Below are 13,835 nucleotides of genomic sequence, written 5' to 3' on the forward strand. Positions count from 1 at the left end.
TTCATGATGTTGTTCGTGTGAGGGGATAGCTGGCCCTCTAACTTTTAACTTTTCCAGGATTCTTACAGTAAATGGCACTCATTTTACAGAACTTCCTAGAATTGTTAGTCTACTGTATTCATTTTTTAAACTGAAAAATATCATTATAATTTCTTAAGGTTGTCCAGAGTTTATTCTCAATTGTTTTTTTTTATTATTTTCTAATTTTCAGTGATAAAATATAATACTTTGCAGAAATAAAAGATAGGGAATTAAATAAACTAAAAGTAAAATTTCAGAGGCTCATACAATAACATTTAGCTGTGTCTAATGTTTTTATCATTGCTACATGCAGTGTATCTGCCCACACTAGTACATTTCAAACAGACTGCTAGAGAAAGATGTTGTGGGTAGGTGGTGAAAAAATAAAATCATTGACCATGCCAGCACCAACAAGAATATCTCCTACAGCCCTATGTTTCATTATTAAAGTAAATCTTTTAGTTTGTAGATGGTTGTTGAATGTATACATGTGCTACGTTTGATAGCCCTGGACAGCCTCTAGTTTTATAGCCTACAGACCATTCCAATATTTATTTCCATATAATGCCAAAGTAAAACTGAAATCTTAATGTTAAATGTAATAATTCTGCAACATATGATGTTTACTAACCATTTTTCTTGTTTTTTCTTCCCAGTATTTCTATTCCATAAAAGATATTTCTGTGGGTGGTATGTGCATCTGCTATGGTCATGCAAGAGCTTGCCCATGGGATCCAAGAACTAATGTAAGTAGATTTTTCTTAACATCTTAACTTCTAATTATTATAGATTTGTATGGCTTTAAAAATATTCTGAGTGTGCAAAAACCTGCAGTTTTCCAGTTAAGTCAACTGAAATTGATTCTTTCAAAAACTAAATTATTAGTATTATTTTTATATAGGATTTATATAAAACAAAAACATCAGTGCACTTCAAAGCAATATGCATTAAATCTAAACAGTGTTTTAATACTTCCCTCCTCTGTATAGCCAAAGAAATTGCTTAGCCCTGCTAGCATGACAACAAGCTGAAAATCAAATATCCTTGAGTAATGACGTGTACACACGAGCGGAATGTCCGACAGAAAAAGTCAGACGGGAGCTTTTCATCATATATTCCGATCGTATGTATGCCTCATCGGATTTTTTAGTTGAAAATTCTGACGGACCTAGAAAGAGAAAATGTTCTAAATTTTTCCGACGGAACAAATTCCTATCGGGAAAACCGATAAGCTGTTCTGACGTACCAAAAACGACGCATGCTCTGAAGCAAGTATGAGACGGAAGCTATTTTCTACTGGCTATTGAACTTCTGTTTTCTAGTCCCGTCCTACGTGTTGTACGTCACCGCGTTCTGGACAGTCAGAATTTGGTGTGACCGTGTGTATGCAAGACAGCTTGAGCGGAATTCCATCGGAACTCCGTCGGAAAAACCTTCAGATTTTTTTCCGACGGGAAAACCGATCGTGTGTACAGGGCATAAGAAAAAGTATCTCCTATAAAAAGAGGTCTGTATTGTTGCCCCTACATAAGTCATAAATCGCCCAGTCCTAAACTGGGAACATTGCCTGTAAAAAAAAAAACCTTTCCAGCAACCAGTGTCTTCCCCCATCCATCTGAAAATGACTCCTTTTGTTACAAATAATCTTTTTTTTTATTACAAAACAAAAAAAAAACCTAGATTGGTAACGTTTTCATTTTGCTGTTTGCCCTAATGAAAAAAAACCTTATACAATTGTGAATGCTACTGATGGCTTGTTTATAAGAAAAATGTTTAGCTTTGAATGTATTGACCCTTTGTAAAACTTTTCTGTACTTTTTATAAAATACATTCATTCAATTAGGGAATGCTGCACAAAATCATATTAAGCAATTTAAAGTCAAAAAGTCCTTTGTTTTCAATATCTTTAGTAAATTGAAATGCCTTTTGATTCTTCACTTGTTTCTTCTTTCCTAATTTGTATGCATTTATTTTTACATATGGCACACTATGCACAGACTGTTCACAATGCAGTCATGGATACATGATTTTTTAGATAGGAACTAGAATGTAATTAGGTAAGCTTTTTTAAGCTTTAATAGTCACCTTAACACATCTAGTGATGTTTAAAGGGTAAATGACAGCTTTAATATGCTGTAAAATGTTAATTAGCAGGTTACAATAATATGTGTTTTGTGATGTTATTTTAATATTAATTAAAATTCTAGTTAATGACATACAGTTAACACTTTACATTTTATATTTCTCATCATTTGACTTGTTCTGTTATTACAAAACCTTACAACTTACTTGGGATTTAAATACATTTTGAAATATTTTAAATACATTGAGCATCACTCTGAATTTTAAGATTAGGATTTATTGGTAATGTTCATGTAAATACATTTAACTTATGTTTTGAATAGAGAAAGGCATAGTTAAAGGATAAATTCACCTTTCACAAGATTTTACATGTTACACTATTACATATTTAGGGTGTAACATGTTACAAATGGACCGCCGCCCGCACCTCCCCGATCTTCGCTGTGACAGCTAGCGGGGTTTTAAAAAAATTTGGCCAACTGGGGCTCTGCTGGCCCGGCCACATCACTGATTGAAAGGGCTCTGTGCATGGAAAACTACAAGGTCCAGCAGCCTTTGAAGCACCATGTTAGTTCATTCATGCTTCCTGTCAGATTGTATCTGCTTACCCATACAGGATGTATGGGCAAGCAAATACACTGGCAGATCTGATGGAGACCTGCATGGCACCAGCGACCTGCTGATCACTGGTGCAATGCTTTACAGGCTTCAAAAAATAAATAAATAAATAAAAACACTTTTTTTACCTGCAAAAAATTGCAAATGTGCATTTATTATTTTTTTCCAAAAAGTGAACTTATCCTTTAAGACCCTTAGTAGAATAAATGGGAATTGAGAGGAAATTTCTCCAAAGTGAGATGTATTTCTAACTTAAATCACTGTCATCCAAACATTTGTTCCCATTGGAATATTTACCCCAGCCCTTGCTGTTGTGATTTTGGTTTTCAGGACAATTGATGGGTTAAAAGTCCCTCACCACACTATCCCAAAAACAAAAGCAAAAATCCCTTTAGGCCCCTTTCACATGGCTTTCCGATCAGGTCTGTTTGTCAGTTTTTTTAGGCAGAGTTGATCGGACTCTCCATTCACCCCTATGGAGCGGCGGATGTCAGCTGTGACATGTCTGCTTACACCCGCTGTTTTCCGATCTGATCCTGTCCATCAAATCCAGACAAATGGTGGCCTTATTTTCTATCCATCTGGCGGATCAGATGGAATCAGCTGAAAATGAACATGCGGTCCGTTTTCATCTGATTTCCCCATAGAGGAGAACAGGACTCTGACAGGTCCACCTCAGCACAGTGGAGTGGAGATGGACCTGTCATCCGCCTGCTCAGCGGGGATCAGCGGATCGATCCCTGCAGAGCAATATCTCACCCAGTGTGAAAAGGACCCTAATACTGTATACACATCACTGAATAAATAACAACAGTCTAAATAAGCAACTGAAGAGAGAAGCAAGGAGAGATATTACCCACCTCATGCCCAGGGCCAGTGATCTATGCATCTAACAGGCTCCTCACCCAACATTCATTTCTTCACTGCCTGTGGCATCTGCTGTCAGTGCTCTGGCCTAGAAGATTTTACATGCATAACTTTACATAGATAATACACTGGCAGTAACAGTTTCATTGCCTGTACATTTTATCAGAATCTTTTTAAATATTTGTGTAATTTGCTTTAACTTTAGCTTTTGAATCTGAAAAGCGTTTTATTATGTAAAGCTTAAGTGTTTTACATTAAATGTGTTGAATTTACATAGTTTTGTTGATATTGCAAGTATTACAATAGCTGACATTTTTATTGTCTGACTATTTGAAAGAATTGTGTGTTAAACTGAAATAGTAAAATCAAACATAAAAGAAGTTCATATTGGGTATCAGCTGTGTTTGAGACCAAATTATTGGCATGTCTGAGGTCAGAACTTTTAGACATTAATATGCAGATTGATGACCTTCAATAGGTCACAACTTGTCCTCACAACCTGAATCACTTGTACAATAAATAACAAACTTTGGTTTAACCCAAGACTACTACCTTGTATTACCACGCATGTGTGCATCTAAAACCAAAAACACAGCAAGAGAAAAACATTACAAGAAGAAAGTGGAAATGGGAGTTTTGAGGTGCAAAATTACTCAACTTGAAACAAAATCAAAATTTACAAAATGTTATTAAATAAACATTTACCACTTCAACTCCGGAAGGATTTGCCCCCTTCCTGACCAGGCCATTTTTTGCAATAGGGCACTGCGTCGCTTTAACTGACAATTGCATGGTCATATGATGTTGTACCCAAACAAAATTTATGTCCTTTTTTGCCCACAAATAGAACTTTATTTTGGTGGTATTTGATTACCTCTGCTGTCTTTATTTTTTGCACTATAAACAAAAAAAGAGCGACAATTTTGAAAAAACACAATATTTTGTACTTTTTCCTATAATAAATATCCCCCCCCCCAAAAAAAAAAAACACATTTCTTCATCAGTTTAGGCTAATAGGTATTTTTCTACATATTTTTGATAAAAAAAATTGCAATAAGCGTATATTGATTGGTTTGCGCAAAAGTTAGAGCGTCTACAAAATAGGGGCTAGATTTATGGCATTTTTATAAAATTTGCGATTTGTATTGGGACTGCAACATTGCGATGGACAGATCGGACACTTTTGACACGTCTTTGGGACCAGTCACATTTATCCAGTGATCAGAGCTCAAAATAGCCACTGATTACTGTATAAATGTCACTGGCAGGGAAGGGGTTAACACTAGGGGGCAATCAAGGGGTTAACTGTGTTCCCTAGATGTGCTCTAACTGTGGGGGGAATGTGGCTGACTAGAGGAGGAGACAGATCATTGTTCCTACTTAGTAGGAACACACAATCTGTCTCCTCTCCCCTGACAGAACCGTGACTTTTGTGTTTACATACACAGATCCCGGTTCTCGCTCTGTCACTAGCGATCGCAGGTGCCCGACGGTCATCGCGCCCACTGGGCACGTGCATGGACACTGGGAAATTGCTGCGGTGCACGCACACCTCCTACAGCATCTTAAAGAGCCGACATACAGGTACGACGGCTCACCCAGGGGAGCCAACCTGCCACAGTACAACTGCGGCGGGTGGTCAGGAAGGGGTTAAAAATGTTAAAATCAACATATGAAAATTCATACGATCATAGTACAAAAGATTTTCGGCTCTACATGTTTCGCTATAAACATGTCTTCCACAGGAGCTTATTGTAAACCTTATGTACAGTATCACTATAAGTAAACAGAGAAAAACATTACATATATTAAATAAACATAGTAAAATAAACAATTTATTTAAATAGATCATATGAGTTTGATAATCAATACACTACAAAAAGTAAATATAATAATTAATTAATTCATTACAAACCGCACTCCTTTTAAAGCGGAAATGCAGAATCATACTCTATTGTGAAACAAGACCATAAAATACCAGTGCTAATAACTAACAACTGAGTGAAAACAGTGTACATAAATGGTGAACCAAAACAAGTGAAAACAACAATTAAAAAGCAAAATTGGATTCCAGAAAATATCCAAAAATATAAATCCAAAAATCATATGTGTTCAGGAAATGTTCAAATAATAATGAAAATTTCTGGATAACTCAACAACTTCTGGGTGAGTCTTCCTTGGGTTCAGAAAAGCATAAGATAACAGTATTCTGCCACCATCACCAGCCACACAGCCTACTCACCAGATTGAAGTGACTCCCATGACAGGAGTCAAACATGCTTAAAGAACTACCAAAGAGGCTTCTCGTGGTCACGGCTTTGTTATGGCGCTGGAACTCAGGTGCTGGAACTCAGGTGCCTGTAGGTAACACTGTAGCTGCATGCAAATTAACTTCCCAAATAGAGATGGATCAATGGGACCATAAGTGCCATGAATGAACTTCCCAAATAGAGATGGATCAATGGGACCATAAGTGCCATGATTGTTTTCACTCAGTTGTTAGTTATTATCACTGGTATTTTTTGGTCTTGTTTCACAATAGAGTATGATTCTGCATTTGCAGTTTAAAAGGAGCATGGTTTGTAATTAATTAGTTAATTATTATATTCTCTTTTATTTTGATATAACGTGCTGCTCCTCAAATTATTTGATTAATCAATCTCATTAACATTTTATCGATTTCCATTTGCGTGAGTTGGTAGGCTCTACCATTTCCCACACTACAAAAAGTACTATCTTTTACATAGATCATCTGATGAACAAACTCTCACCCCAAATGCAAGCACAACTCCAAGGGACTACCAAGACCTCCAAATGGACAGCCTTTCAAAGTATCAGTATGTCATAGAGGACATATACCCCCTAATTGAACCTGCAGAGAAATCACTAATTAGGTTTGGACAAAACAGATTGTGTCTATTGGAACATAATTGATCCATTTTCACCTATCCTGCTTCAGTAAGTGGCCAACAAAAAGGAGTAATCGCATCAGTAATGGAAACCATATCAGGCAATAGTGTATGGCTTGATAAAAGCTGTATGACCTAAGAAGACATATAAAGTGGCCATAAATATCTATATCAGTGATCAAACTATTTAAGGAGGACCTAACATTTATATTTGTCTTAGCTAAATGCACTAATTTTTGAATGTCAAGTACAGATTTCCTCTTTCCTTATAGCAGTGACAGACCAACAAGGCAGGATAAATCCAGATCAACAGCCAATGTTGTATACAGGAAACAAACTCCTATAGATAACAATACAATCAGCTAATGTTTGGTAAGCCAGACTCCCATGTTTTGTTTTTTCCAAAGAAACAGGTTGCCATGGATCAGCTTACATTGAATGAAAGAATCCCCTGCAGGGATCAAACAAGGTGAGGGGCTGCATCAGCATCACCACTGTCATGAGGGTGTTTAAATATCCCCTCCATCCCCGCAACATCTGATGTCACTGCGGGGATGCAGATGCCCATTGGCTGTCCCCCATCTATCCCACCTGTCCCAAGTTGAGATAAGGAGTAAGATCTCGCGATCAAAACACGTTGGCCATGGCGTTTGGCGCATGTGTGAAACAGCCAGAGCCATTCTGGAAACTCCTCATCCCCTCAGACACGTATCACAGCTAATGCGCATGCGTGAAACAGTCGCGATCATGACACAAATCCCTATCTGCAGTCCAGTGGTTAGGGGAAACACAAAAGAGACAGACAGAAGGACAACAATAACCCACCATCCATCCACAGAGTTCCCCCCAGTTGTTTAACCTCACCAATAAATGCACTAATAATTAGAGGGGAGAAAAAGACAGCAATAAAGTATTCCATTAAAGGGCAACTCCACCTATAAATACTCGATCTGCATGCAAAACTGTACTGTTATATATTTATCTATAGCATTTTGAAATCACATGCTAATATTCCAAGTAGGGGATAAGAAGACAATAGGGGAGAAGGGAAACAGCACTGGCGAAGCAAATGGGCGTCCGTATGACCACCCCCTTCGCCAAACTGTCCAAAGGCCCCAGCAATCCACAGGGAGCCCAAGATTGCAATTCAAGACAAGTGTCAATCATTTCTCTTGGCCACTTACTGAAGCAGTTTAGGTGAAAATTGATTAATTATGTTGCAATAGACACAATCTGTTTTGTCCAAACCTTATTAGTGCTATTTCTCTGCAGGTTCAATTAAGGGGTATATCCCCTCTATGGCATACTGATACTTTGATAGGCTGTCCATTTGGAGGTCTTGGTAGTCCCTTGAAGTTGTGCTTGCATTTGGGGTGAGAGTTCGTTCATCAGATGATCTATGTAAATGATTGTACTTTTTGTAGTGTATTGATTATCAGACCCATACGGTCTCTTTAAATAAATTGTTTATTTTACTATGTTTTTTTAATATACTTAATGTTTTTCTCTGTTTACTTATAGTGATACTGTACATAAGGTTTACAATAAGCTCCTGAGGAAGCCATGTTTATGGCAAAACATGTAGCCAAAAACTCTTTGTACCACGATCGTATGATAGTTCATATGTTGATTTTAAAATTGTTAATGTTTATTTAATAAAATTTAGTAAATTTTGATTTTGTTTCAAGTTGAGTAATTTTGCCCCTCAAAACTCCCATTTCCACTTTCTTCTTGTAATGTCTTTATTGTGAGGAGGCAGTGCATTTCATTAAGACCCCCATCCTTGGATAAAAATGTATTGTTCTTTCTCAAAAAATGTATTGTTCTTTCTTACAGCAAGAGAAAAGTTGACCTGTTTAGGAGCACAGCTGAACTGGACAATCAAGAATACATTTTCAGTGTCCAAAAAAAATGTCCAAAGAATAGCTGCCCAAAATAAAAATCCTGAAAATCAAATTAATTTCCTAATAAAGCAATTAAATGTATGCTGCAAATTGAAGCTATATGTTTTATTGACTTTTATCAAAAACAGCAATTCAAATATTATTCAAATATTCAATTTTCATGAATCAATATAATTTTACAAAGTTTGAACAAAATATATAAACATATAGGTGTTTTATTCTTCATTGCTATGGATGTATATACTGTAAATGTATACTGTAATGTATCATTTTTTTTTAAAGAATAAAAACTCTCCACATTTGCTCATTAGATGAAACAGTCTAGATTATATAACCTTGTTACATTTATCCACTGATAAAAACACATTGTAAGTTGCATCACCATATAACACCTTTACACATTTATACTATGAATCGAAAAGGGCTTTATGGCATCTATTAGTAAACATACATCAACATTGCTCTATCCTGGCAATTAAGATCTTTGAGATCTGGCTATTACAAAGTCCAAAACAACATAAAAGTACAATTAATGAGGAAATATCTAAACTAAATTGCCATGCTATGTAATATCTTGTATTATACCTTTACAACCTGTAACCATAATAATCACATAGTTAAAAGTATTGAGGATAAGCATAACTGTTGGTTATTGCTAATAGGTCATTTTCACAGTGCTGTAAACATCTGATGTTTGATTTTATGTGTGCTTTGTATTTGTTCTAGATTTGTATACACCAGCTTTCTGATTCATTTTTAGAAATACAATTTTCTTTTATGCCAAGGTCAATAACGCTTACTGTTTTATTGTTATGGCACCTGATTTAGAAATCGTCCTGTGAATGTGAACACAATACCTGTGGACCTAGCTGTGACCGGTGTTGTCCTGGTTTCCACCAAAAGCCTTGGCAGGCTGGAACATTTCTCACAAAACATGAATGTGAACGTAAGTAAAATATTAAAACCCTGTATCAGCTTGACTAATACATTTGTATGTATCCCATGCAGTCCAGCAAATAATGCCCAAACACAGAAAAACATTTTCTATAATCTATCCTCAAGGACTTTATTTGTACTACTATGGAAAAGCTTTTGCTTTTCTATAATATCACAAAGTACAATCAAGGCATTCACCATGAAGCCCTTACTATTAAGAAACAAGATATAATTGTGAATGAGCCCAACAGACAATATCTACAGAAAAAAGAATACATTATTCTAATGTCACAAAAATAGGAACATATGTGTATTACCCATTTTAAAATAACTAACAGTCTATTTCTCTTTTTTCCACTTTCAGTCCTGCTCACACCAAAATGTGAAAAAACATAGCTTTAACTAATTGCGATCTCAGCTCATTGTGAATGAAGTAGAAGGGAATTCTCCCAATGATGCCTTAATCATTCTTTGTGATAACTTATACAAAATGCTATATATTTCTTTTCTGATATTTTTACACAATTTAACATCATCCTGTGCATGAAGTCAGAGATAACAATCTACAATGGTATCTAATGTGTTTCATTCAGCTGGAACAGACTCACAGTCCTAAAACCAGTAATATATACATTACATGGTAATTAAGAATGCACATTTACAACAGAGCAACGGTATAAAACTTTTTAAGTTGTTCTTCATTGTAGGCCTATTGTAAAATGATGATTGGGCAGGAGCATTACCATCCTGGGTGGATGTCATATGGCACCCAAGGGCCCATGCAGTGGTGCAATCTGTCTATTATCTGTTACTATTATGAATCCCTATAAAATGTACATAAAGACACTGGGATCCCATAGCCTACACCTGAGCCAATTTCTACCTTTCTTAAAGAGGTTACCATAGTGTCCGTTGATAACAATACTTTACTGAACTTGAATAGATCTATTATGAACACAGAGGTGTTAGAAGTTATTAAATAATTGTCACTTCACAAGTCCCCTAGCCAGATGGCTTTTCAGCTGAGTATTAATCACAATTTTCTGAAGTTTTATCACCCTATCTTGTTACTGTGTTTAACAGTGCTGCATCCTCTGATGTTTTTCCTAAGGAAATGTTGCAGGCAGTTATAGTTACTCTTTCAAAACTGGGCAAAGATTCCACCCACTCACAAAATTTTAGACCAATCTCTTTGCTTAACTCTGATGTAAAAATATGTGCAAAGAGTTTAGCAAACCGCTTACTGGAGGTTATGCCTTTTTTTTTAGATTTAAGTGGGATTTGTGAGAGGCAGACAGGTACTGAATATCGAATTGTACCCATCAGAGGTGCCCTTTGTCCCTGCAAATATATTTTGGTGATAGAACCCTTTGTGGAAGCTATAGGGTCTAACTCAATGATTAGGGGTATACTAGTAGGAGGGTATGAGCATATAATACAGTAAGATTAGTTAGGGATGACATAATTTTGTCATCAACCAACCAAATTTCCTCTATAAGGAATATACAATATATCATTGACCAATTTGGCAATATTTCATATTTCAAGGTCAGTGTTAATAAATCCTACACGTTACAGCTAGTACTATCAAATTTCCCTTTAAAGGCCCTGAAACAGGATTAAGAATATACGTGGTATGCACCCTCTATAACATATCTAAATTATACTCAGTTAACTATCCTAAATTGTTTGTAGAAGTTGACCATGACCTGAAACATTTTGGCCAATTTGAACTTTTTAATGGGTAGACAAAATTGACGTGTTTAAAATTGAAAACACTTTCAAAGATTTTATACCAGTTTAAAACTCTCTCTATCCCAATTCCGCAACAATTCTTTTCCCAACTTGACACTATGTTGAGATATTTTGTTTAGAGGGGCAGAAAGTCTGGAATTCTCTCCTGATATGACCCAGGGCTAGGGGAGAATGGGCCTTACTAATATGCAAGCCTATTATAGGGTGACTTTGTTAGATAAATGAGGACTTGGTTCTCTCCCTCAGATGATACGCTTTGGGTGGCATACTGACTTCCGCACTATCACCTCCCAGAGTGCAGGCATGCTATCCCTTCAGAGCGCAGTGCTCTGTCACTGGCTGCAAAAGTAGTAAATATTTCCTAAACAGTGTACGTTTAGAAGATATTCTTTGTTCCTACAGGTACGCTTTATTATAAGTTTACCTGTAGGTATGTCAGAAACCATGAATCAGACCGAGACAGAAGTACAGTTAAATCACACTTGTTTAATAATAAAAGTAAATAGAATAAACATAGTCAAAACATAGCCAAAGTTCGGTAACTGGAACGGATAGTCAGATAAGCCAGAAAGTCAGGAAACCAAGGAACAGTGTAGTGGAACAGCAAGCAGGATCTGAAGCCAGAAGGAATGTTAGCGAAGCAAGTATTTAACAGGAACACAGGGGATAGTCTCTGTGATGTTGACCAAGACGAAGGCAGAGATCACCTGGGCTGGATGGCTTAAGTAGGCAGGACTGATGAGCAGGATATCATCAACAGGTGAGTCACTGTGGAGATATAGGAGCTGGCAATTAGCTGACAGCTGAGTGGCCAGCTCAGAGAAGGAAGGCCTGAGCCCAGCCCTGACAGTACGCCCTCCTCAATGACCCCTCCCCCTCCGAGGACCACCAGGCTTGAGAGGAAAACATCTATGGAAATCACGGAGGAGGACAGGGGCATGTACATCCGCGTATGAAACCCAAGAGTGTTCCTCCGGACTGTACCCTTTCCAATGCACCAGGTATTGTATGCGTCCATGGAACCTATGGGTGTCAACAATGGACTGTACTTCATACTCCTCATGGTTCTCAGCCTGTGCAGGGTGAGGACAGGGCACCGAGGTGCTAAAGTGGTTGCAGACCAAAGGTTTTAATAAGGAGACATGAAATACATTTGAGATATGCATATCAGAAGGAAGGTCTAATGCGTAAGCCACTGAGTTAATCCTGCAAAGAATACGGAAAGGCCAATAAACCGAGGTGAGAATTTCAGAGAGGGAACAAAAAGTTGGAGGTTGCGAGATGACAGCCAGACCCTGTCCCCAACCTGGCAGGAAGGCACAGGCAGGCGTCTTGGGTCAGCACGCAGTCTGCCTATCATTAGCATGTTGCAAAGCCTCCTGGACTTGTACCCAAGTGGAACGAAGACCACGGAGATGGAATTTGTGTTATGCATATGCCATGTGCGAGAAATAACCTGTTAATATGACAATTTTGTGAAAAAAAATCTTAAATTTGCAAAGAATTGTGGGAAAAAAATTACAACGTGAAGAAATGCCATGCCTCTTACTAAATACCTTGGAATGTCTACTTTCCAAAAAGGGGTAATTAGGGGGGTATTTGTACTTTCCTGGCTTGTTAGTGTCTCAAGAAATGAGATAGGCCGTCAGTATATCAGGTATGATCAATTTTCAGTGACTGGCACCATAGCTTGTAGACTCTATAACCTTCACACAGACCAAATAATATGCACTGATTTTGTTTTTTTCCACCAAAGATATTTAGCAGTATACATTTTTTTCAAAATTTATGAAGAAAAGTTACTAATTTGCAAAATTTTATAACAGAAACAAAGAAAATTTCATTTTTTTACAAAATTTTCGGTCTTTTTTTATTTATAGCGCAAAAAACCCCAGAGGTGATCAAATACCACCAAAAGAAAGCTCTTTGTGTGTGAAAAAAAGGACAACAATGTAATATGTTGAAAGGGGAAGTTTGAGAAATGAAAAGATGGACTTTGTAGGCACATGCATAGAATAAGTAAAAATAATTTAAGTTTTTTTAAGTTGATAAAGTTAAAAACATGATTTACAAACACATATTAAAAGAAACACATAGTATTGTTAGACAACCCCAGAGACTCAGGTAACACCTTCAAAATATATATTAATCCAAATTGGTGCAATGGAAAAATTAACCAGTAGCAGCATCCAATGGAGATAAAGTACATGGAGTAGTTGAGTCACAGTAAGAGGTCACACAAAGAGTTTGCTCTACATGTTACGTGCATAAATGTGCTTCTTCAGGAGCTTGTAGATCTAATAGGTATGTAAAAAGATATAAAATAAGTATATCATAATATCCAAAAGAATAAAACAAAAACAAATATGAACAATGAAATGATCACTTTGATAGAGTCCAGCAAGGTAGAGAGCCCAAATCCAGTGACCACTAGGGGGCAGAAAGCAAAACCCTCCCATGGGGAGACATCCATATTGGTGGGGGAACCCCATAATTAAACTCAAGAATATGCATGTATAAATAGCCATTTACATATAAATAACTCTGCTGTGAAGGAGTTAATACATAATTATATAGTAAACAAGGTTTCTAGGTAGCGCAGCATGGAAGCTGCATAAAGATGCAGGTCAACCAAGTTGTCCCAGATAGTCAAAAAACTCTATAAACAATTGAAAAGAATGTAATAGCAACACATATATTAAAATATATACGTATACCAAAATCAGGTAGAACTGCATCAAAA

The 13,835-nt window shown here is 36.8% G+C and overlaps 1 protein-coding gene across 7 annotated transcripts in view; it reads left to right on the forward strand.

The window, feature by feature from the left end:
* Nucleotides 1–13,835, forward strand: part of LAMA2 (laminin subunit alpha 2) — a 1,513,089-nt gene that overhangs the window by 462,766 nt on the left and 1,036,488 nt on the right. For all 7 annotated transcript variants that reach the window (XM_073627245.1, XM_073627247.1, XM_073627249.1 and 4 more), the window contains exons 6-7: nucleotides 678–767; nucleotides 9,230–9,347. In XM_073627245.1, coding sequence (XP_073483346.1) covers nucleotides 678–767; nucleotides 9,230–9,347 — 208 coding nt within the window. The remainder of the gene's footprint in view (nucleotides 1–677; nucleotides 768–9,229; nucleotides 9,348–13,835) is intronic.

This window comes from Aquarana catesbeiana, linkage group LG04 (genome assembly GCF_042186555.1).
Source record: "Aquarana catesbeiana isolate 2022-GZ linkage group LG04, ASM4218655v1, whole genome shotgun sequence".
Taxonomy (NCBI): Eukaryota; Metazoa; Chordata; class Amphibia; order Anura; family Ranidae; genus Aquarana; species Aquarana catesbeiana.